Here is a 26,112-nt window from a genome sequence, read left to right as displayed (position 1 = left end):
TTGAAGTCGGAAGTTTACATACACTTAGGTTGGAGTCATTAAAACTAGTTTTTCAACCACTCCTCAAATTTCTTGTTAAACCTATAGTTTTGGCAAGTCTGTTAGGACATCTACTTTGTGCATGACACAATTAATTAATACATTTAATTCTTTACAGATATGTTATTTCACATAATTCATTGTATCGCAATTCCAGTGGGTCAGAAGTTAACATACACTAAGTTGACTGTGCCTTTAAATAGCTAGGGAAAATCCAGAAAATGTCATGGCTTTAGAAACTTATAATAGGTTACCTGACATCATTTGGGTCAATTGGAGGTGTACCTGTGGATATATTTCAAGGCCTACCTTCAAACTCAGTGCCTCTTTGCTTGACATCATGGGAAAATCAAAAGAAATCAGCCAAATCTGTAGAACTCCAAGTCCGGATCATCCTTGGGAGCAATTTACAAACGCCTGAAAGTACCACGTTCATCTGTACAAAGAATAGTACGCAAGTATGAACACCATGGGACCATGCAGCCGTCATACCGCTTAGGAAGGGGATGCATTCTGTCTCCAAGAGCTGAATGTACTTTGGTGCGAAAAGTGAAAATCAATCTCAGAATAACAGCAAAGGACCTTGTGAAGATGCTGGAGGAAACAGGTACAAATGTATCTATATCCACAGTAAAACGAGTCCTATTTTGACATAACCTGAAAGGCCGCTCAGCAAGGAAAAAGCCACTGCTCCAAAACCGCCATAGAAAAGCCAGACTACGGTTTGCAACTGCACATGTTGACGAAGATCGTACTTTTTGGAGAAATGTCCTCTGATCTGATGAAAAAAAAATAGAACTGTTTGGCCATAATGACCATCGTTATGTTTGGAGGAAAAAGGGGGATGCTTGCAAGCTGAAGAACACCATCCCAACCGTGAAGCACGGGGGTGGAAGCATCATGCTGTGGGGGTGCTTTGCTGCAGGAGGGACTGTGGTACTTCAAAAATAGATGGCATCATGAGGCAGGAACATTATGTGGAAATATTGAAGCAACATCTCTAGACATCAGTCAGAATGTTAAAGCTTGGTCACAAATGGGTCTTCCAAATGGACAATGACCTCAAACATACTTCCAAGGCTGTGGCAAAATGCCTTAAGGACAACAAAGTCAAGGTATTGGAGTGGCATTCACAATGCCCTGACCTCAATCCCATAGAAAATTTGTGGCATAACTGAAAAATTGTGTGTGAGCAAGGAGGCCTACAAACCTGACTCAGTTACACTAGCTCTGTCAGAAGGAATGGGCCAAAATTCACCCAACTTATTGTGGGAAGCTTGTGGAAGGCTACCCAAAACATTTGACACAAGTTGAACAATTAATTACCCAGTCAAGCTGATACAAGTAGTATAGTCATTTTGGTTGTGAAGTGTATTATCAAATGCTACCAAATACTAATTGAGTTTATGTAAACTTCTGACCCACTGGGAATGTGATGAAAGAAATAAAAGCTTAAATAAATCATTCTCTCTATTATTCTGACATTTCCCATTCTTAAAATAAATTGGTTATCCTAACTGACCTAAGACAGGGAATTTTTACTAGGATTAAATGTCAGGAATTGTGAAAAACTGAGTTTACATACAACTTAGCCAAATACATTTAAACTTCTGACTTCAAGTGTGTGTGTGTGTGTGTGTGTGCATATACTGTACGCTGGATTCATTCAAACTACCAGAATTATTTATATTAAAGTGGAACTTCACCTGCTGATTTGGTCTTGTTTTTGGCTTGCTCCTCAAGAAATGCTGGCGGCCAAGGCAGAAGTGAAACGTGAGCTGGCTTGGGGGTGTGGTTTGATTTGGGTGTGTCCTTTGCACCACCAAGACACATCCATCTGTCAACCATGCTCACAGTTATTTTACCCCCACTTAATCACAACAAACAAACCTCCTTCAGATTGAGTTCAAAAACTATTGGCAGATGTATGGTGAGATAAGAGTGTAGCGGTATTTATTAGAGAGGGGTAAAGAAAGATTTTGTTTGGGCGCCAGGCAGGAATTAACCATGCCGAAAGGAAAAGAGTAGAATAGAGAGAGTACCACTACCAGACCCACACACATCAGCAGAAGAGACTGCCTAGAGTGTAGCCTGTTTACCAGATAGCCAGTGGAGAGAAAAGAGAATACACACCATATAAAACTCACATCACAGCACAGGGGTAACCCCAACAAGAACACCTCAAGTGAGCTGCCCAGTGACGCGAGCCTACCAGACATGTAAATGCATTTTACGCTCGCTTCGAGGCAAGCAACACTGAAGCATGCATGAGAGCACCAGTTGTTCCAGATGACTGTGTTGTCTCACTCTCTGTAGCCAATGTGAGAAATACCTTTTTAAAACAGGTCAACATTCACAAAGCCGCGGGGCCAGATGGATAACCAGGACTGTACTCAAAGCATGCGCGGCCCAACTGGCAAGTGTCTACACTGACATTTTCAACCTCTCCCTGACCTAGTCTGTAATACCTACATGTTTCAAACAGACTACTGTAGTCCCTGTGCCCAAGAAAGCGAAAGTAAACTGCCTAAATGATTATCGCCCAGTAGCACTCAGTCAGTAGCCATTAAGTGCTTTCGAAGGCTGGTCATGGCTCACATCAACACCATAATGCCGGAAACCCTAGAGCCTCTCCAATTCGCATAACGCCCCAACAGATCCACAGATGACACATTCTCAATCGCACTCCAAACTGGCCTTTGCCACATGGACAAAAGGAACACCTATGTGAAAATGCTGTTCATTAACTACAGCTCAGTGTTCAACACCGTAGAGCCCACGGCTCAACACTAAGCTAAGGACCCTGGGACTAAACACCTCCCTCTGCAACTGGATACTGGACTTCCTGATGGGCCACCCCCAGGTGGTAAGGGTAGGCAACAACACATCTGCCACGCTGATCCTCAACACTGAGGCCCCTCAGGGGTGCGTGCTTAGTCCCCTCCTGTACTCCCTGTTCACCCACGACTGCGTGGCCAGGCATGACTCCAATACCACCATTTAGTTTGCTGACGACACAACAGCGGTAGGCCTGATCACCAACAATGATGAGTCTATAGGGAGGAGGTCCGAGATCTGTCAGTGTGGTGCAAGGACAACTACCTCTCCTTCAATGTGAGCAAGACAAAGGAGCTGGTTGTGGACTATAGGAAAAGGATGGCTGAACAGTTAGGGAAGGTAATTAACATCGACAGGTGGAGAGTTTCAAGTTCCTTGGTGTCCACGTCACCAACAAACTATCATGGTCCAAACACACCAAGACAGTCATGAAGAGGGCACGACAACACCTTTTCCCCCTCAGGAGACTAAAAAGATTTGGCTTAGGTCCCTAGATCCTCAAAGTTCTACAGCTGCACCATCAAGAGCATCCTGACCAGTTGCATCACCGCCTGGTATGGCAACTGCTTGTTATCTGACCGTAAGGCTCTACAGAGGGTAGTACATACGCCCCAGTTCATCACTGGGGCCAAGCTTCCTGCCATACATGGCCTATATATTAGGTCAGACTCCAGTCACCCAAGTTCTCTCTGCTACCGCACGGCAAGCGGTACTGGAGCGCCAAGTCTAGGACCAAAAGGCTCCTTAACAGCTTCTAACCCCAAGCCATAATCCTGCTGAACAATCAAATGGCCACCCGGACTATTTACATTGTTTCCCCCTTTGTTTTTACACTACTGCTACTCCCTGTTTTTATTATCTATGCATAGTCACTTTACAAATTACCTCAATTTACCGGTACCCCCTGTATATAGCCTCATTATTGCTTTGTAATTGTATTTTTTTCTCAACTAGTTTATTTAGGAAATATTTTAACTATTTCTTAAGCTGCGTTATTTGTTAAGGGCTTGTAAGTAAGCGTTTCACAGTAAGTTCTACACCTGTTTTATTCGGCGCATGTGACAAACAATATTTGAATAGGTCAGTAGCCTATAAAGTAATATAAGAATAATGCAATTGCTGAATTTTTGTAGATATTCTTAACTAAGTGTTTTGATAACTTTCAAATTTTGTAACAGGTCCATGTAGAATAAACAACCCTTATCATAATACCATAGAAGTAGTTCTGCTAATATCACAGTGTGCACCTTTCACTTTTCATTGTCATTCTCAGCCAATACACATACTGTGTCTATCAACATTTTGTCTGGTGGTAATGGGACTACCTTGACAAACATGTCAGTGGTCATCCTGTGTGGTGTCCCGTATATAACAGGAGTTCTCTGATTCTGCTGTAGAATATACAGGGTTATTCCCTCCCCATATGTACTGATATCATTCAATTAAGAAAAAAAGACAGTACAAGTAAAAGTTTTGTCTAGTAAAAATGTAATGCTGAGTGCCAGGTCTCTCTCCAAGCCAGTCTGGACTTTATCACATCTTGCAAATCTCCATGTGCTGGCTCCATACCTGTTTCTGTGAACAAATACACATAGAACAGTGACTATTACCAATGGCAGTTAGAAGAGGTAATATCTCATGCAAACAGGTATAATGTTGAAGTTTGAACAGATCAGATAACATATGCCCAATTATGGTCACCCCATCAAACAACCGAGGCTGGTGTCTCGCAAAAACATCTACAATCTTCTCCATCTGTAGAAATAGCTAGTTAAGGCCGAGTTCATCAGTGACACATGGAATGAAAAGGGTGTTACATATACTGGACTTTTTTTTTCTATGCTGTATTATTAGTAATCGACTTCAGTCCCACATTGTGGATGTGTTGAGTGCCAGGTCTCTCTCCATTCAGAGATGTCAGTGTCTGTTGGTCATGACTCCATCACATCATCTTGCAAGTGCTGACTCCATAGACCCATCTGTGAACACATACAGTCACTCTCTTCTATTACCAGTGATGTCTGACAAACGAACATATACTATGTTGTTTGAACAGGTCAGACTAAACCTAACTAATTCTAGTCTCCCCATCGACGACCGTTGGTAAGCAGTCGAGGTGGGGCTAGAGGTAAGGTATTTGCCAGCGCCCCATTGATGGGCATGGCTTCGTAGATCAGCTCCTGGCCCCTCCATCAAATATACTGGTCGGTCACACACACAGACAGAGACCACAGATTACATGATCAATGGTGGTTATGATTAGCATGGTGAAACTAACCTGATCACTACATTCACCTTTCTATTTCACTTAAGATATCATGATATGTGAAGTGAAATAGAATGGTAAATGAAATAGAATGGTAAATGAAGAGGTCAGGCCGGTTCCACCAGGCTAGGTTATGAAGGTGAATTGGAACAACTTGAAACTGTTTTAACTTTTGACCAGGTCAAATGTTACCAACCTGATTTCAAGTGTCCTCCCTGTTCCATTTATAGGATTGCTCAAAGCAAGGGCATATCTGCGTGATGCTGAGGGTCCCCTTGCTGGTCTACTCTGTTTCATGATCGGCTGTAAACTGGACATCTTTTGAACAACTGCAGCAGGAAATCTTCATAATCAATGTACTTCCTCATCTTATGAGTTGGTGCTGACTGGGGGTGCCTGTGACAGGTGATACAATAGATAGCCAAGGGGTAAATTGCATTTTGTTATAAAGAAAGAACAAAGCTTTTTGATAATACACTTCACAACCAAAATGACTATACTACTTGTATCAGCTTGACTGGGTAATTAATTAAATTGCTAGTTTATCAAACTGGTTTTTTTTTTATACACTTTCACGTAGCACACATTACCGTTGTTGATGAAGCCATCTGTGTCATCAGGGTAGTAACTCAGGACAAGCTCATTTGATGCTCTACAGATGTAGACTGACTGTAGCCTCAGATTGGATTAGATTTAGGCCGGTGACGCTGTTAGTTTTGCTCCGATTTCACTGTATTATTCAGCCTCAGACATGAGTTATCTACCACCATAGGTGCATCCAATTATTTAGTTTTGCCCTTGACAATACAGAATACACTTGTACGAGCTACGAACTAACTTGTAAAATCCGACATGTATGAAAACGTTAGCTAGCTATCTAGCCTGCCTCGCTAGCATTATCAAATGATAACGTTACATAACCCGCAATATATAGACAATACACAAACTTGTATGAGCTATGACCTAACTATGTTGTAATGAGGTAGCTAGCTAGCCTGCCTCGCTAGCTAACGTTAACTAGCCTGCCTTGCTTTATCAAAAAATAGATAACCAAACACAACCAGCAATAGCGTTATCAAACACATCCAACCTGATTTCAGTTGCTTCTTCAATAATGAGATAAAGGCATGCTGTGTTCAATAAGGAAGGGGGAATTCCATTGTCTGAGAATTGATCAGCTGTGGCTTGGGAAATGTGCTATAAAGATAAGCATGGAGAAAACACCCATTTAACTCCTGTGACTTTGCCATTGTCCCTTGTTAGGAATTTAATGTATAATGACTAAACAGTATCTACATTTAAATAGAACTATAATTAATTGAACTCTAACCTGTTTTACAATATCTGATTAATAATGTGAATTCATAAGGAAGGGATTGTGTAGCATGAAACAGGGGGTAATTAAACATAATAAATACCATTCCAGCTAGGTTGGGGGAGGAATGGATTGTGGTTTTAAGTAAGCAGAAAGGATTGTTAACCTATGGTTGAACCGACTCAACTTAGCTCTGGGATGTTTAGATAAGGCAGTGAGTGTTTTCCTAGGTTTTCCATTATCTGGTGCTGTCTTCTGAATAGTGATAGATGAAGGTGAGATTTCAGCAGTTAATCTTGATAAGTGTGTGTCTGGAGTGAGGGGGTTGGAATAAACTTTTGAACCTGCTTTGTCCTGGGCAATAGGAGAAAGGTTATAAAATGTCCTATGACGTCATATTTTGTATATAAACTGTTGTTCGTGGTTTCATGGCAGCGAGCTCCGAGAATAAATACTATTATCTAATTTTGATAAGACTGGTCTCTGTCTATTTTATGCAAATAGGAATCTTACAAATTCTTATAAAATAGACTGAGTGATATAATTAATGCACACATATAGGAATTATGTAATTCCGATGCCAGCCCTCTAAATCTGTGGAGCAAATAGGTGACTAAACTCAACATGAACTTAGAACTAGATGCTTTGTTAGAACTTGTTAGAACTAGATGCTTTGTGTCAGCTGTGGGACAAAAAAAGTACAACCAAGTTCATTAATTTTTTTATTAAAGACCGCATTTATCCAATCCAAATAGGTACCATGTGCCAGACCAGTTTGTCAGCGACTCACATTTTATCATGCCTTTACTGGGTATACATAGGGTCATAATTCTTTTAGAAATTTCAGATGAGGAAAGACTAGACCTTGATGTACAATGCCTTCAGAAAGTATTCAGACAAACAACGCGGTGTAATGGGTTTGCACTCAAAAATGTATTGCATAAAGCTTACTTCATTATCCAATGCGTACACAGATGTTTTGGCTTTACAGCCACATTCAGTGTGTACAATTTTCTTTAATTCAAAGCAGCATTTGTAAAGAACAACAGATGAGCAGCAGATGGTTCTAATCAGGGTTGCCACTCATCTGCCAATCAGGGACCCGGCCCCTCTGGTTTACCTGTATGCAAATTAGTCACAAAAAGATACAGAATTATAGGGTATGGGAGCAGGCACGAAAGGGCAACTCGCAAATCAATCGCCCAGGGGTGTCCGCTCCCCTAAATACATCACATCAATTCATGAGAGAGCCCACCACAAAGGACATCGGACAAAGCCGTTCATAAATATGTGGGGCTAACTCATAAACAATGTGCAAAATCTGATATGGAAAGTGTTCTTGTATGACAGTATAAATGTGGCTTAAAGGAAGAATGCGAAATCTTATTCTTTGTTTAAAAGTGTGGAGATACAGAATTTAAGTTATATATCCACATCGCTTCTCTTTGGAGTAATTTGTTGTCATAGTCTGTGACACAGTCCCCTCTAGGTGGTGGATGAACCTTTTAGATCCCGACGCAACACAATTCATTAATAGAAAGATTTTTATTTTCTATAAAGTGTCTCGCAACTGGCGAGGTGATATCTGGATGTCTAATAGTGGATATACGTTCTCCACGACGTCCTTTCAAGGCATGGGATATACATCTTATTACAAGAACACTAATATATAACTAAATAACTCCTTTAGTAGTGCAATTTATATATTTACCTCATAGGTCCTAGAAGTCTGAAGGCATGCAAAGTTGGAACATTTCCTTATGGTGCCATGAGGTACAAGATCTACAGTGGAAGCATCCTTTTATGAATGCCTCTTCTCTCTCCACATCTGATTTACCTAATATGTTTGATAGATTTCTTGATCGTTTATAGGTGAATAAAGGTGGATTCTGGAAAACAGATTTTAAACACAAGGCCGAATATACAGTTGTGTTACTTAGCCTACAGAACGTACAGTTTTGACTTAAATCGTCTTGAAAATCTATGGCAAGATTTGACAATGGCTGTCTAGCAATGATCAACAACCAACTTGACAGAGCTTGAAGAATTTTTTTTTTAAGAATTTGAAAATATTGTACAATCCAAGTCTACAAAGCTCTTAGACTTACTCAGAAAGACTCAGTTGTAATTGCTGCCAAAGGTGATTTTAACACATATTGACTCACTGTGAATACTTATGTAAATGAGATCTTACTGGTATTTCATTTTCAATACATTTATACAAATGTCTAAAAACGTGTTCACTTTGTCATTATGGGGTATTGTGTGTAGATGGGTGAGAACAAATATTGAATCAATTTTCCATTCAGGCTGTAGCACAACAACATTTCTGAAGGCACTTTAAATTCAAATTCAGATTTGCCTGAAGGTGTTGAGAAGCATTCTGGGTAATGTCGGCACATGAAAAGACCTGCATTGTTCCCTTCATAGATCATACCAGAGTCTGTGTGGCTTCATTAGCCTATTTGTTCAAATAGCCTCCTAATGAAATATAATTAATCCATCAGAATGTCATTCCATTTCTCCTTGGCATCACACAGCTCCTGATTCCCTGAACAAACAGCAAGCAGTTCTAACTGGAATTGTCCCATACAGAGGAGAAATCCTGCTGGTTTTTCTGGGAAAACGCTGTCTGATATTCTAATTAGCTGCAGGCCCAGATGACACGTCTCAAATAAGCAATAGCAGGTTATTTTTGAAGAAGCCATTGTAGGAGGGGGGGGGACACAGTCCTTGCCATGAATTCAACTAAGCCTGTGACACTCATTAAATCACCCCTGTAGTAGACAATAACCAAACAAGTAATGATTCAGATGAAAAGGATTAGAGCTAGTCCTAATTACTTGGATGAATTGCTATCATGGTATTGTTTTCTTTGGACACAGATTCCAGGGTTATACACCCACAAGGATTCTGAGCCTGGCTGCAGTGCTGTGGATGAGGAGAACAGTGAGCCCAAGATCTCTGATGAGGCCCGGCTCCTCAAGCAAAGGGTCCTGCTGCAGATCCCCCAACAGCAGAGGATGATACTGGGCCAGTCCTACACCCCTATCGTCACCCAGCGCATCCCACGGAGAGGAGAGATCGCTATGAGGTCCCGAAACTCCTCGTATACACACAATGTGCAGTCCCGCAGCTACAGCCCCACTGCTAAATACGTTGTCACTGTGGAGCCCATTCAGAAGGATACAACTGAAATGGATAACTAACAGTGTCAACTAGAAGCAATTTAATATAAGCTTGCAACAATGCTGTGATTCAACTATTGCAACAGTATTTGTAGAGCTTTATGCAGTAACAGCAAGTGCAATCATGTATGTCGATGGTCTACGAATGTAATACTTGTGTGTTTCTTTGTGATATGGCCAAAGCTTTGCTTGAAAGAAGGCCTCCTATTCTGTTGACAAATGCATAGCTAATAGACAAAGCAATGTCTGAAACAATGATTTATATATGCAGTAGATGGCTATTAGGAGGGGGCGTGTTGAAGCCACCGCATCTCCATCTTGGCAAAGATATTTTGGAAGTTATAGAAATGTATTTGTTAATGTCGACATAAATGTCTGCCACGTTTAGTCTATTTCAGACAGCTTAAAGCATACTTTAAAATTATGACAGCTAAACATTAAAGTGGCAAAACATTTTCCATAAAGTATAATTTTGAGATTACGAATTTTATTGTCCCCACTACAACAGAAAATACTTAAATACATGTAATTCTATCCTTTAAACATTTCATTGAAATAATGTAGAATTCCATTCATTCCTATGGAGGACTGACGGCTTCAAAGCATCACAATGGCAAATACATAGCATCAGCAATCCAGGATTTAAATAAATCATTGGCCAGAAACAATGTGACTGTGCTCAATAGCTTTGCCTATAACATAGCTGAATCATTAAGAACAGACAGATCAATGAATTGACACTGATCCTGTCCACATTGAGCTCTGTCTCTCTGTCATTAGAGGGATTCATAAATTGGATTTGAGAAGAAACTCTAGGTACCATATTTCCTTCCTACTGCCTGTCATGGGAAAATGTTGAACAAAAGACTGTCTTGAAGAAATAACCCACATTCTATCACGATGAGGGACATGCATGAAGTAAAACCATTAAAAATATTCTTAAATGACACTTTCATGACCGTTTCTTAATAGCATGTGTCTGTTTGCACATCCTCACTTTGCATTAAGTCCTTACTTTAAAAACGTATATACAGTGTTTTCAGAAAGTATTCAGACCCATGCTTTTGTCCACATTGCCTTTTGTTACAGACTTCTAAAATGTATTATATACTTTTCCCCCATTCAATCTACACAAAATAATCGACAACGTCAAAGAGAAAAACAGGTTTTTAGTAATTCTTGCACATTTATGAAAAATAAAAAACAAATATGTTATTTACATAAGTATTCAGGCTCTTTTCTGTGAGACTTGAAATTGAGCTCAAAAGCATCCTGTTTCCATTGATCATCCTTGAGATGTTTCTAGAACTTGATTGGAGTCCATCTGTGGTAAATTCAATTGATTGAACATGACTTGGAAAGGCACACACCTGTCTATATAGGTTCCACAGTTGACAGTGCATGTCAGAGCAAAAACCAAGCCATGAGGTCTAAGGAATTGTCCGTAGAGCTACGAGACAGGATTGTGTCGAGGTACAGATCTGGGGAAGGGTACCAAAAAATGTCTGCAGCATTGAAGGTCCCCAAGAACACAGTGGCCTCCATCATTCTTAAATGGAAGAAGATTGGAATCAACAAGACACTACCTAGAGCTGGACAAACTGAGCAATCTGGGGAAAGGGCCTTGGTTAGGGCAGTGACCAAGAACCAGTGGTGTAAAGTACTTAAGTACAAATACTTTAAAGAACTACTTATGTAGTTTTTTGGGGGGGGTATCTGTACTTCACTATTCATATTTTTTACTTTAACTTCACTTCATTACTCAAGAAAATAATGTACTTCTTACTGACACCCAAAAGTACTCGTTACAGGAAAATGGTCTAATTCAAACACTTATCAAGATAACTTCCCTGGTCATCCCTACTGCTTTTGCGGACTCACTAAACACAAATGCTTTGTTTATAAATTATGTCTGACTGTTGGAGTGTGCCCCTGCTATTCGTCAATAAGAAAAATAAAATTGTGCCGTCTGGTTTACTTAATATAAGAGGTTTTAAATGATTTATACTTTTACTTTTAATACTTAAGTACATTTTAACAATTCCATTTACTTTTGATACATAAGTATATTTAAAACCAAATACTTTGACTTTTACTCACATAGTATTTTACAGGGTGACTCACTTTTACTTGAGTAATATCTATTACTGTATCTTTAACTTTAATCAAGTATGACAATTGAGTATTTTTTACACCACTGCCAAGAACCCAATAGTTACTCTGACAGAGCTCCAGAGTTCCTCTGTTGAGATTGTTGTCTTTCTGGAAGGTTCTCCCATCTCTACAGCACCAAGAACACAATCCCAGCCGTGAAGCACGGGGGTGGCAGCATCATGCTGTGGGGGTGCTTTGCTGCAGGAGGGACTGGTGCACTTCAAAATAGATGGCATCATGAGGAGGACATTTATGAGGATATATTGAAGCCATATCTCAAGACATCAGTCAGGAAGTTAAAGCTTGGTCGCAAATTTGTCTTCCAAATTGACAATGACCCCAAGCAGACTTCCAAAGTTGTTGCAAAATGGCTTAAGGACAAAAAAAGTCAAGGTATTGGAGTGGCATTCACAATGCCCTGACCTCAATCCCATAGACAATTTGTGGGCAGAACTGAAAAATCGTGTGCGAGCAGGGAGGCCTACAAACCTGACTCAGTTACACCAGCTCTGTCAGAAGAAATGGGCCACAATTCACCCAACTTATTGTGGGAAGCTTGTGGAAGGCTACCCAAAACATTTGACCCAAGTTAAGAAATTTAAAGGGAATGCTACCAAATACTAACTGAGTGTATGTAAACTTCTGACCCAAGGGAAAGTGATGGAAGAAATTAAAGCTGAAATAAATCATTCTCTTTACAATCATTTAGACATTTCACATTTTTAAGATAGTAGTGATCCTAACTGACCTAAGACAGGGAATTTTTACTAGGATTAAATGCCAGGAATTGTGTAAAACTGAGTTTAAATGTATTTGGCTAAGGTGTATGTAAACTTCTGACTTCAACTGTATGTATGGGGGATTGAAAATGATGCAGACAATTACATTGATTGAAATCACAATCTATCTGCAATATTGAAGCTGATAAATAAATAGGCCATACTTGGGATGATTCAACGGGCCTCCTAGATTGGTACCCTCTGAGCCGGTTTGGGGCGTGATTGAATGCCCCCATACCATGTTATACTGAGTGACCGACTGAAAGAGAACGTACAGTTATGAATATAACTACTGTTCCCTGAAGAATAAAAACGAGTGTTTAGTGAGTCCGTGGGGTCAAAGGGTATTTCTGTCTAAAAAAAGGCCTTACTTGCCTTGAATTGGTGAGATGATTCAACAGAACAGTTACATTTGTTCCATCTGTCATGTTCTGCTCATTATTCTGTCTGGGTATGGCTGACATTTTCTAATTAACCTCAACCGTCCTCGGGACGCCTGGAACAATAGATCCAGATGACACAGAACCCTCACGGGTCCTCGTCCTAAAGGTGGATGATCTCCGGGAACTAGGGTTTTCTGGCCCAACAGGGAGCCACAAAAATCAACAACAGACCCTCCTAACAGACCCTCTCCATGGTGGTCTAAATCAGGTCCACCAGAGGAATGCATAGAGTAGGGTCTGTTCCCAATGGAGCGCCCACATCCCTTATTGAGAAGAACAGACGACAACGTGCGTTTTCTCTTGATGCATAAGATCTATGTCAGCCATGCTGAACCGGTGGCATGTCTGGGCCACCACCAAGAGGTGCAGTCACCACTCAGTAGAGACAGAACCCTCCTGGAAAGTTGATCCGCACCCACGTTGAGAGACCTGCATAGATACGTCGCCTTGAGCGACAGGAAATGTGCACCACTCCATTTGAATAGATAATATGCCAGGTCTAGGGGAGAGAGAAACCGCGTTCCTCCCTGCCTGTTGATGTACGCCACCATCGTCCTGTTGTCAGACCTTACCAACACATGCTGGCCATTCAACATAGGAAGGAAATGCCACAGAGCTAGCAAAACAGTCAGTAGCTCTAGGTGATTGATATGCAGCACCCTTTGCACTATTGACCAAATCCCTCTTTCTGAGTAGCCCACTCACAGTGCTCCCCATCCCACTAAAGATGTGTCTGTCGTAATCACCCTACTCGGACCATGAGAACCCTTTGCAAAAGCAGTCACGGGTCTCTCCAAGGAGCCAACACCCTTATCAACGAAGAGGATACCTTGAGCAGCCGATGACAGGGGCGAGATTCATCCAGACGAGTAGCAATCATCCAGCACTGAAACGGATGCATCAACTGAAGTACCAGAGGCACCACAAGTATCATAGAGGCCATCAGACCCAAAAACCACAGGCAAAAATGAGTGCCCCAGCTGAAACTGTGCCAGACAGCAACCCCCCTCTGTTGGGACAAAAATGCATGATTCAGAACCGAGTCCACAACGAGACCCAGAAACTGAATGTGCTGAGATGGAGTCAAACAACTCAGATCCCCTGGCACTGCAATGGTGCCAAAGCCGCCTCCACCACCATAGAAAAGATGGGGTCGATGGGTAGAATGTATACAGTAGCACATGAAAATATGCATCCTTCAGCTCTATGGATGTGAATCAATTGCTGGGACGCACTGACTACAATAGTGTGAGAATTTGGAACTTACAATCTTGAGGTACTTGTTTAAAACACACAAGTCCAGGATGGGACGCAACGTTCCATCGCTCTTGGGAACTACGAAGTACTGGTTGTACCAAAGGCTCTGTACTTCTGACGCAGGGAACCACCCAAATAGCCTGCTTTTGAAGTAGAGAAGAAATATCCTGTCAAGACAAGCGCTAGGACCTCGGGGACCATTGACATAATGACGCCATGAGAAGGAGGAGGATGCATAGTGAACTGCATACCGTTCCCCTAGTCACCATCCTCATCACCCATGGTGAAACTGTGCATTCCCCCTGGATGGAACACCAGGTTCCTCAGCATCCAGTAACCTGCCCTCATTAACCGCGCTGCTTGGGAACACTGTTGTCAGAATAAATGCTTGCGGAAGAGGGCCTCTTGTTGTAGAAACTGGCTCATCCATATATCTGCTTGTCCCTCTCAGGAATCTCAAGAACTGGCGCTTTTATTCAGAAGAACAGTGATATTATTAACCCCCTTCTTAGCTTCATTAGCGAAGCAACTTGCCACTCATTGGCGAAATCTTTAAACAGGGGTAAGTGATGCTTCACCGCTGCAGGGACAGGAGGCAAATACCTTCCCCCAAAACTGGAGGAACTCCGCTGCGGGGGAGAACACGCCATCAAAGGCCCATTTACCACCAATGGTTCATTCTCCCCTGCTAAATCCAAAGTCGGGGATTCAGGCTAACCCAGACTGATGTCATTTGATTCACACTCTAAAAGCCTTCCAGAGCCAATTGGGGATAGTATATCATCCCCAGAATCTAGACTCTGAACTCTGCCAGAGAAACTGTAATGAGCCACAGTCAGCTGGGATGACACCACTATCAACTCTGACCACCAATCTTCCTCACAAAGTTAGCCCTACTCCCAATGGAAGTTGAACCAAGCCGGAGACATTGGTCACACAAACTGGTTTGAGCCAAGGCAACTTGAGCGTGTTTCCACAGGCAACAGGAAAGCACTCATGAGTTTCTTTAATTTTAATTGTGAACAACATGCCATAGGGCATGGTCGGAGATTCAAACTTGTCTGGTTAGCCGTTTTGAACTTATTCTTACCACTGGCAATCCTTCTCAAGCAAGAAAGCAGTGACTACACAAGCAGAGCAAAAAGTAGTTATCTTGTAGCAAACATAGAAAACGATACCAAGACACAGAACTTGCAACTCTAGGGGGATGAGTACTTTCTCCTCAGTAACAGACACCTAAGTCTAGCCAAACCGCGTAGCCTTTGTGTGCTTGAAAAGTTTGTAAATTATGTGACATGTTCTTCATGTAGGCGAGCTGAAAAGCGAAGAACTGAGGAAATGGATGCAACCCCTGGTATTATAGAAAGGAAGGTGGGGCTTCCGAAGGTGGGCTCGGCATCCATTGACCCGTAGGTGTGATTTCAGTTCATTTCAGGTGAATAGGATTGGTTGTTGACTACCCATAGTTTGTTATACCAATTGACCGACTGAAAGGGAACCGGAAATTAGTTCGTATTTTTTTTATAGCTCTGCTTTGTTCAGCCACTCCTATGGGAGAAATTGGCAGGGAAATAATGGGTTTTTGGACACATGCCGAAAATAAAGTCTGAGGTTAGCATAGGCTTATATCTTATATAATCTTATATGTTTTGTTTTATGAGATAATATAATCAGGTAACATGACCTTTATAAATCTGAAGCCTTTATGTACTTTACATACTTTATGTGCTTGTTTTGATTACATAAATGATTTTTTTAAATCACAAAAAGTGACATTAGCTGATGAATGTATAAGATCTCCTAAGCCTGTATTTACCACATACCTTATTTTTCAAAAACCCTACATAACAAAAACTCCATTCATTTCCCTTTTGTCTAAAATTGCTACTCTACTGGTTGCTGTTGTTACAAGAAGAGTAATTCACATACTATACTGCACAATATTGATTACAGTATTCCTGTCATACATAAATTCAATAAGATGAAGGTGAAAGGTTTTTATTCAGCTCATAACAATAAAAATGAATTGTCATGAGTATCTCATTTCAGTATAGTAATATACATTATACTGAAATACATGTATACATATACGTATCTTAAGTGTTTTGTACTGTATGATGACTGAGCTTCATTACAATTGTATTCATTTCTACCTTGGTCACAAACAATGTGGACATGAAATGTGCTCACGTTGGTTTAAAAAAAGGTGCTGTTTGTGTATGAAGTTGTTAAGTGCTTGTCCTGTAAAAATTGATTGAGGGTTGAGGATAATAGTAATTTGATTTTAAAAAATAACAGCGGAGAGGGAAAGCATAAGCTTTAAAGTACATTTTCAGCAATTCTACAAGTTTTGCCATGAGACAGAGAGAAGATTTTACAATTGTATAACTACATTCATGCAATTCCTCTCATTTTGCTATATGGCGGAGAGAAAAATAAGCAGTTTTACAGCTAATTTCCTGCAATTCTACACACATTTCCAAAGGAGAGAAATATTTGATATCTGAGTGAGAGTGACTAACAAAATCAATGGGGGCCCCTGGTTGGTAATTCAACCATGATTACTACAAGTTTAGATAAATGGCTGACTTACTTACCAATAAAATAAATGTTTGCTGAGATGGGGTAATTGAGTGACTTTCAGTGACTGACATTACAAGAGAAGAACTGCTGATGTAACATTTAGAAGTTGCTACTATTCTAACTCTCAACAGTAATTCAACAGTAAGTTAAAACCCAAACTGAATTCCTCCCCCAAAAAAACATCAATATATTTGTTTTTGTTTTTGGAAATTGATCCGCTGTTGCCCATCCCTGGTATACAATGCTTTCCTCTCTGTGACATAGTCTCACAGAGAATCTGTCCGTCACCTGGAAAAATCTGCAGACATGCTTTTCACGATGCCCTTGATTCCAGCTGGCTTCTTTATGGCAGACATGTACTCAGGTATCCTGTCTATTACTCCGTGAAACATCATCAGGACACTCTGGTAGTTCTCAGCAGCTGAAACCTCATAGAAGTGGCAGTCTGTTGTGAGGGCTAGGGGTCTACCCTCCTTACTGAGGACTGTCTGTCTGTGAGGAGTCCCTCTTGTTGCCCACAATCACTATGGGAACCTTGTACATGCCCGGGTAGTCTTTGGTGGCCCTGTCACAGATGTTTACCAGAACAAAAACTGTCTGCCCACTGAACTCCCTTCTCATATAGAGAGGTCTCCATGGACAAATCCTGGAAAAGGTGAAAAGATATATACAGTTGATATAGGCTTGCTTGGATCAAAGATGATAGGTTTTGTATTGGGAAAGGACCAATCTTAGGATAAGTTAGTCAGTACATGTAAGCCCTATTTCTCTGGGCCGATTGTGTCCAGTCACTGTGGCCTTGCATGGTGCAAGTAAAATGGGACTCATTCATGCCAACGACAACCAGGCGCTTCTCTGCAGTAAAACTCACTCTACTACGGGAAAATAGCAGCATCATACACTGTATCTGTGTCTACCATAAAGGCACTTATAAAGAAGCCTATGAATAACTGAACTGCTCTGTTTAAGATGCAAAATATTCTCAATGCTTGCAGTCATTTCAAAGGACTGAATACAGTAGCTTTGCCTATTTTCATATAAAAAAGAAATAGTCGGACATCATCATCATTAAACAGCTTAACACACTGGATGTGTTTCTCATACTGACTTGGGTATATGACCATTGCAGAACTACATGTTGTTGACATAGTGTGAACTCCATGTGTTTGCTCAAATATGCAGTTTAGTACAGCTCCATGTCTCTGCATCCACAGTACCTGGAATAATAGCTGACTACATTGAAACACTGTGTTGTCTTCCAAAGGTAGTTTTGATAGGTAATGTGATCAGAGAGAAAGGATTTCATGATCAAAGCCAGGCCTCTTGTCATTTAGTACTTACGCAATAGTTGTTTGTGTGCTTGTACGTGTGTGTGAGTGTGTGTGCGCGTGCGTGTGTGTGGGTGTGCTCGACGGCACGTGCGTACATACTGAAAGTGCATGACTGTGTGTTTGTGTAATCTCTTCAGATCTCTGTGCAGTGCCACCAGGCAGAGGCCTGACCCTGCCATGTGTTCTGCTGCCTGTGTAAAAGCCCTCATTATCCCCCTGTGCATAGAGAGATGACTTACAGAGCTGTCACAATACAGCAGTGTAGCGCTCACTGACAGACAGCTCCAGACCAGAGGCACCCGTCTCCTGTCACCTGACTAAGAGAGAGTTTAGATTATTTCACAAGCAACAGAATATCTGAAACCTAAAGGCTAATAAGTGCTGTTTATCTTGATTGATGCTAGACAAAAGGGACTTGCCAGTGTAAAGGATGTAATGGTGCTTTCTTAGCGAGTACCGCTTCCCCCTGATTTGGCTCACACAGAGTCTTAAAACCCGGACCTCTGCTTTTAATAGCAGATGTGACTGTCCTCCCGAAGCGTCTTACCAGTCGCGCCAGGTGAGTAGTAAGTTTCACACATCCCCATGTGCTACACCAGCATAGCAGTGCTTCAATATTCATTTTAGTTCATCATCATGTTTTGAGTTGAATAGCTGAAGAGAAATCATGCACTGTTATTGAAGTAAATTGACTAGCAGTGAAAGTACTCTGAATTTTCACCAATTAGAGGCAGTAGGGGTGGGAGCAGGATTATGGTTACCAGCTCCCTCAGTGTCAGAATGACTTCCTGGCCAGCAAGGAAGACCATAGTAAGTGTGCAGCCAGTGCACTTGTGGAGAACAGGTCTGCAGGGGGCCTTAATAATCTGCTGGGAAGTTCAGAAATGGCAAAGGGATATTGGATAGCTGGGATCTTTTAACAATTACTGCATATCTTCAGGTTTTCTTCTGCAGCAAAAAGGTCCATTTAGACTCAACAGTTGTACAGTTCACACATTCCAGACCCCCTGCTGACCATGGTAACTCCTTTATTGGGAGGTTGAAAGTCAATGTCAGGGCAGGCTGGCATACAGTGCCTTAATGTTCGACTCAGGGGATTTTGATTGCACCCTATGAGATGAGGCCTAATACACTTCTGCCTAGTTATATAATGTTATACATATTAAAGTGTTAATCAGCAGTTCTCTCATTTTTTGGAAATTATAAATTAATGATATGTAACCAATGATTCTTGAAGAATATCATTTATAAATGCCTCATGAGCTTAGGTCAACTGTCGTACCCCATCAGAACCCAAAATATAAGCTTGTTTTACTCCAATGTTTGAAAACAAAGTCAATGTGAACAAGAACTATATTGTCACGTCCTGACCATAGAGAGCCTTTATTTTCTATGGTGGAAAAGGTCAAATCAAATCAAATCAAATCAAATCAAATTTGTCACATACACATGGTTAGCAGATGTTAATGCGAGTGTAGCGAAATGCTTGTGCTTCTAGTTCCGACAATGCAGTAATAACCAACAAGTAATCTAACTAATAATTCCAAAACTACTGTCTTATACACAGTGTAAGGGGATAAAGAATATGTACGGTCAGGGCGTGACTGGGGGGTTAGTCTAGTTCTGGATTGTTTTTTCTATGTTGGGGTTTTGGTATGATTCCCAATTAGAAGCAGCTGGCTATCGCTGTCTCTGACTAGGGATCATACTTACGTAGCATTTTTTCCACCTGTGGGCTATGGGATATTGTTAATGTTTGGAGTTAGTGCACATAGCACCTCTGTAGTCGCGGTTTGTTCGTTTATTGTTTTTTGTTTTGTTAAGTTGGTCCGACCATTATTACGAAAATTGTGACATATATATATAGCCCAAAATGTCGATGTCATGGATATCATGAATTTGTACATTTCTCCAGCCCCATTCCTCAGCTTTTGACCAAACAGGGGAAGGGAGCCTACTTTGTTATTGTTTATACTGCTGATTGATTCTTTAAAGTCATTAAAATAATTTTAAAGGCCAAGTGCAGTCAAAAACATGATTTTCCTGTGCATGATATATATTGTCCACACTATGATGTTGGAATAATACTGTGAAATTGATGATAATGTCCTTTTAGTGTAAGAGCTGTTTGAAAATACCTCTTGAAATATCAGCCTGTTGTGGTGGGATTAGGACTGTTGCGGTGACATATTACCGCCACACCGTTGAGTCATGGTAATCTAATTTTATGCACTCTGGACAGTTGGTAGTATCCAACTTGCTCACGACCATCAGGTCGCTGGTAGCCTGGTACTCAGGGCTCTATTGTCCCTCTAAACACTCTGACATCAATGCAAATGCAATCAAGATTCACACAGGTGAAACCCAGAGGACAAACCATTCAGATTTTTTTTTGAGGTCACTCTCTTTTCGATTATTTTTTATTGGGAATACAGATTTATAAGGGACCTTTTTCCAGTTCCGATCCCTTCCACTGGATGTCAACAGTCTTTGGAAATTGGTTGAGGTTTTTCCTTTGTGTAATGAAGAAGTATGGCCATCCAGAACAAGGGTAACTTGAAGTGTACTGTTAGATAGAGGCGTGTGACCAGAAAACTAGCTACAGTTTGTTTTCCTCCTGTATTGAACACAGATCATCCCGTCTTCAATTTTATTGATTATTTATGTTAAAGAATACCTAAAGTTGAATTACAAACGTAGTTTGAAATGTTTTGGCAAAGTTTACAGGTAATTTTTGAGATATTTTGTAGTCACGTTGTGTAAATTAGAACCAGAGTTTTTCTGGATCAAACGCGCCAAATAAATAGACATTTTGGATATATATCGACGGAATTAATCGAACAAAAGGACCATTTGTGATGTTTATGGGACATATTGGAGTGCCAACAGAAGAAGCTCGTCAAAGGTAAGGCATGAATTATATTTTTATTTATGCGCTTTCTGTCGCGCCTGCAGGGTTGAAATATGCTTCTCTCTCTTTGTTTATTATGGTGCTATCCTCAGATAATAGCATCATTTGCTTTCGCCAAAAAGCCTTTTTGAAATCTGACGTATTGGCTGGATTCACAACAAGGGTAGCTTTAATTTGCTATCTTGCATGTGTGATTTCATGAAAGTTTGATTTTTATAGTAATTTATTTGAATTTGGCTCTCTGCATTTTCACTGGCTTTTGGCCAGGTGGGACGCTAGCATCCCACATATCCCAGAGAGGTTTTAAGTAAAGTTGTTTATCTGACTGAAGCCTCTCTGTCTCTGTGTCAATCTCTGCACGCTCAACCCAACACCCCACGCTTTACCACATATGGTGGAGAATGCGGGCACTTCAATAGATTTGGGTGCCGTCGGGTCGAGTGTGCGGAGATTACCATGGAGGAGCTGGTGGTTCAGTTCATCCTCAGCCAGCAGAAGCAACAGGCTCTCCAGGAGCAAGTGCTGGAGGAACAGCACCAACAAAACCTGTTAGTGGAGGTAGTCCAGTTGGATTGGGAGGGCTCAGGAGTCTGTCCCAAATAGGTTCTTGGTTCAGTTAAGGGAGAAAGATGATGTGGAGTCGTATCTGTGCACCTTCGAGAGGACGGCACAGCGGGAAGGATGGCCCAAGCCCCAGTGGGCCAGCCTGTTGGCACCCTACCTCTCTGGGAAGGTCCAGAAGGCCTACTTTGATTTGAACACTGACCAGGCTGTGAATTATGAGGGACTCAAACGGGAGATACTAAGCCGTTATGGGTTCAATCTCGCACGCTGTGCACAACTGGTCAACGACTGGGCCTTTGATCCCACCCTGTCCCCCCGTGCGCAGATGGGCTGGCTACTAACGCAAGTACAGTCCCTCCCGATGCCCTACGAGATGAAGAAGACGATGAGCATGCAGAACCCCCAGAACCTGGAGAAATTGAGGAAGGCGACCAACACAAAGAGAGGCGAGGAGCTGAAGGGGGCCCGGACTGGACCAGCCGAGGCTGGGAAGCAGGAGGGTGACCCAAACGGACGACGCCGGCGGATGCTGGACCCCAATCAGAGATGCTACTATGAGTGAGGTGAGCCGGGGCACCTCTCGTGGAGCTGTCCCGGCCGGGAGGAGGCCATGCCCTCCGCACCCCCCAGCTTGGGGATAACCCGGATGGTGAGTTACGTCACCTCCTGTTGGGCGCACACCGAGACGGCTCCTCCGATGGTTCCGCTACGAATCGATGTCATCAACACCAGCGCTCTGCTGGACTCCGGCAGCATGGTGACCCTGGCCCACCCGCAGTGGCTCACATGAGAGGGGAAGGAGGAACCGGGGGACGAGGAGGTGACAATGTCCTCTGTACACGGGGACACAAAGAGGTACCCAACAGTGGCCGTGAGGATAACCACCCCAAAGGGGGAGTGCCAGATGCGCACGGGAGCTGTGCCTAACCTACCCGTATCCATTCTCCTCGGTCGAGACTGCCCTCTCTTCCAGGAACTGTGGAGGAGGGACCTGGGGAGGCGAGCACGGGAGGTAGGACGAAAAGGAAACAAGACGGTGGCCTGTGCCATCCAACCCCCGCCACAAGAGGTGTCCACTGGGCCCAAGTCGGACCCGGAGAAGGGAGGCGACCCCGCTCCGACAAGCGAGCCACCGTGTGAGGAAGACCTCAGGCTCCCCTTTATGGAGGTGGAGGCTCTAGACGGACATCCCGACAAGGGAATCCTCACGGGTCAGTTCGGGACGGCCCAATTAGAAGACCCAAATCTCCAGAACGCTTGGGCCCAGGTGATGGCGGTGGATGGCGTACTGTTACCTGGGATAAGTGATTGGCGCTACCCCCACTTTGCAATTAAGCATAATTAGTAAAGCAGGTAGTAAAGCATAATGGGGAGACAAAAGACGTATTACTCATACCCAGCCAGTATGTTAGGACTGTTTTGCAGCTTGCCCACACCCACCTGCTTGGGGCACACCTGGGGGTGGAGAAAACCAGGAAGTGGATCGGGAACCGGTTTCACTGGCCAGGACTCAACCGCGCCGTGGAGGACTACTACCGTAGTTGCCCTGAGTGCCAGATCACAGCTCCGAGGGTGCAGTATCGAAACCCTTTGGTTCCCTTGCCCATTATAGGAGTGCCATTCGAGCGGGTGGCAATGGATCTGGTGGGTTCTTTGGTGAAGACCGTGAGGGAACACCAATACATCCTGGTAATCATGGCTTACGGCACCCGGTATCCTGAGGCAATTCCGCTACGCACGGCGGCATCCAAAGGTATTGCACGGGAGCTCTTCCATTTATTCAGCCGGGTGGGGATTCCACGGGAAATCCTGATGGACCAGAGCTCCGCGTTCATGTCTCGTATGATGAAGGATGTCTGCAATCTGTTACGAATCAAACAGGTGAGGACCCGTGTGTACCATCCACAAACTGACGGGCTGGTGGAACGCTTCAACCACGAGAGTTCCAACTCGGTGAGAAAGTCTTGGTGCTGATCCCTACCACGGAGAATCAATTCCTGTCTATGTGGCATGGGCGCTACGACATCATTGAGTGGGTAGGTGTTAGAGGAATTCTAAACTCCTATATGTTTTGTAGCCAAAACCAAATTCACACTCTATCTATTTCATAATAAGTTGTAAGTTTATCATTTTTGCATGAAATAGATCGAGACCAGTCTTAAAAGTCAGGTAACAGCGTTTAATTCAAGAGAGTACTGACCCAAAATACAAAGAACATTACATTTTAAAGAGAGAAGATAAAAATGACGTCATCAGTTTCTCACACTCTCTCCGATCCACACAATAGCACAGTGTCTTCAGGTCTGGAAATTGTCTCCTACTCCCCTCATAAAGCAAACATTCCAATCTGTCTAAAAGATATACTCTTCTCCACTAATGGAACATCAAAGAACATTCTTATCTGTCTGAAAAGATATACCATCCCTCTTCCTTAAACCCGCAAGGTACAGACAATTAATTCGTTTTAACTACATTTTCAGTCCTAGTTTAACTAAAAACCCATACATTTCATACCACAACATAATAGTATTAAAATAAATGGTTCTAATTGAAATGTATACATAATTAATCATTTCAACTATAATTTCCTCCAACAGTAGGCGACATCAACTATAAGGTCCGCCAACCGGGCGGAGAAAACCCTTCCAGCTTTACAATGTGAATTTACTGAAGAAATGGCACTCACGCGAGGCGCTGTGCTTAACGTGGACCCGGCCACAACAGGGCCCGCCCTTGGTCGAAGTGGCAATGGGGGAAGATCTCAGCCCGACCCAACAACAGGAGCTCAGAGAGTTGGTCCAGCGGAATACGGTCGTGTTCTCCGAGGTGCCGGGGCACACAGACCTCGTGGAACATCAGATCCACACCCTTTCGGGAGAAAAAGTGCGTAAACGGTCATACCGGATACCAGAAGCCCGGAGGGTGGCATCCAGCGGGAAGTGACAACAATGTTAGAAATGGCGGTACTGGAGGAGTCACACAGTGAGTGGTCTAGCCCCATAGTGTTGGTTCCGAAACCGGATGGAACCTTCCGCTTCTGGAATGATTTCCGGGGCCTGAACGAGGTCAGTAAGTTTAATGCCTACCCCATGCCCCGGGTGGGCGAACTGATCGACCACTTGGGGAGGGCGAGATACGTCAGCACCTTGGACCTGAAGAAAGGCTACTGGCAGGGGGGGAATATACCACTACCGGGTTCCTCCTTTCGGGCTCCACAGGGCAACAGCGACATTTCAGCGGCTCATGGACCGAGTCCTGCGGCCGCACAGTGAGTATGCTGCGGCTTATCTAGATGACATAATTGTGCACAGTGACAATTGGGAGTCACATCTGTGTAAGTTACTGGCCGTGGGTGATGCGCTAAGGGATGCAAGTCTGACTGCGAACCCCCACAAGTGCAAGCTGGGCTACGCCAAAGTGGAGTACCTGGGATATCAGATCGGGAGGGGAAATGTGAAATCCCAAGAAAAAAAATTGCTGCCATTAGGGGATGACCGGTCCCCCAAACCAAGAGGCAGGTAAAGTAATTCCTGAGATTAGCGGGCTACTACAGTAGATTTGTACCTAACTTTGCCGCAAAAGCTTCTCCCCTGACAGATTTAACAAAGGCACGACTACCCCAGACAGTGTGATGGACGGAGGACACAGAGGCGGTGTTCCAGGCCCTGAAGGATGATCGCACCCGGTACTCGTCACCCCAGACTTCTAAAAAACCTCCTGGTCCAGACAGACGCGTCTGACACCGGGGTTGGGACTGTTTTTTCCCAAGAGGGAGAGGAGCACTCCATCATATATGTCAGCAGGAAGCTCCTCCCGAGGGAGAAGAAATACTCAACTGTCGAGAAGGAGTGCCTCGCCATGAAGTGGGCCCTGGACACCCTCAAGTATTACCTCCTCGGGAAGTTCACCCTGATTACTGACCATGCCCCCCTTGTGTGGATGGCACAAGGTAAGGACACGAATGACCGTGTCACCCGCTGTCCTTACAGCGATTCTCTTTCTCTGTCATCCACAGGTCGGGGGCCCAGCTAAGTGGATGTTATTAGAGGAAAGTGCCAACCAGCCGTAGAGGTTAAATAAAAGGAGCACGATGGCACACCGCGGGAGAGACGGACACCAATTAAGAGAGAGAAGGAAGACTGAGCAAAACCTAAGTAATTTTTTTGACATATTTATTTTCTGTCTTAAGTAAAGTTGTTTTTCTGACTAAAGCCTCCCTGTCTCTGTGTCAATCTCTGCATGCTCAACCCAACACCCCACGGTTTACCACACATGCCATAGGTTGTAGGCTTGTTCATTTGGCAGAAAGGATATACTTGTACCTTAAGTCCCACGCCATTTTTTGGGAAGCACAGAGTCTAGAATGTCATTGTATGCTGTAGTGTTATTTACCTTCAATGGAACTAAGTGGCCTAGACCGAACCATGAAAAACATCCTCAGACA

At 42.8% G+C, this 26,112-nt stretch overlaps 1 protein-coding gene across 3 annotated transcripts in view; it reads left to right on the top strand.

Moving 5' to 3' along the window:
* Window positions 1-10,595, top strand: part of plin1 (perilipin 1) — a 32,616-nt gene extending 22,021 nt beyond the window's left edge. For 2 of the 3 annotated variants that reach the window (XM_024423566.2, XM_024423567.2), the window contains exon 9: window positions 9,344-10,595. In XM_024423566.2, coding sequence (XP_024279334.1) covers window positions 9,344-9,667 — 324 coding nt within the window. In that variant the 3' untranslated portion in view covers window positions 9,668-10,595. Of the gene's footprint in view, window positions 1-5,373; window positions 6,919-9,343 lie in introns of those variants that run through there. The other variant, XM_024423568.2, reaches the window with a different exon arrangement.
* Window positions 10,596-26,112: the final 15,517 nt, after the last annotated feature.

Source organism: Oncorhynchus tshawytscha, linkage group LG06 (genome assembly GCF_018296145.1).
Source record: "Oncorhynchus tshawytscha isolate Ot180627B linkage group LG06, Otsh_v2.0, whole genome shotgun sequence".
Classification (NCBI taxonomy): domain Eukaryota; kingdom Metazoa; phylum Chordata; class Actinopteri; order Salmoniformes; family Salmonidae; genus Oncorhynchus; species Oncorhynchus tshawytscha.
Note: the sequence above shows the minus strand (reverse complement) of the source record. Positions and strands in the feature narration are given on the sequence as shown.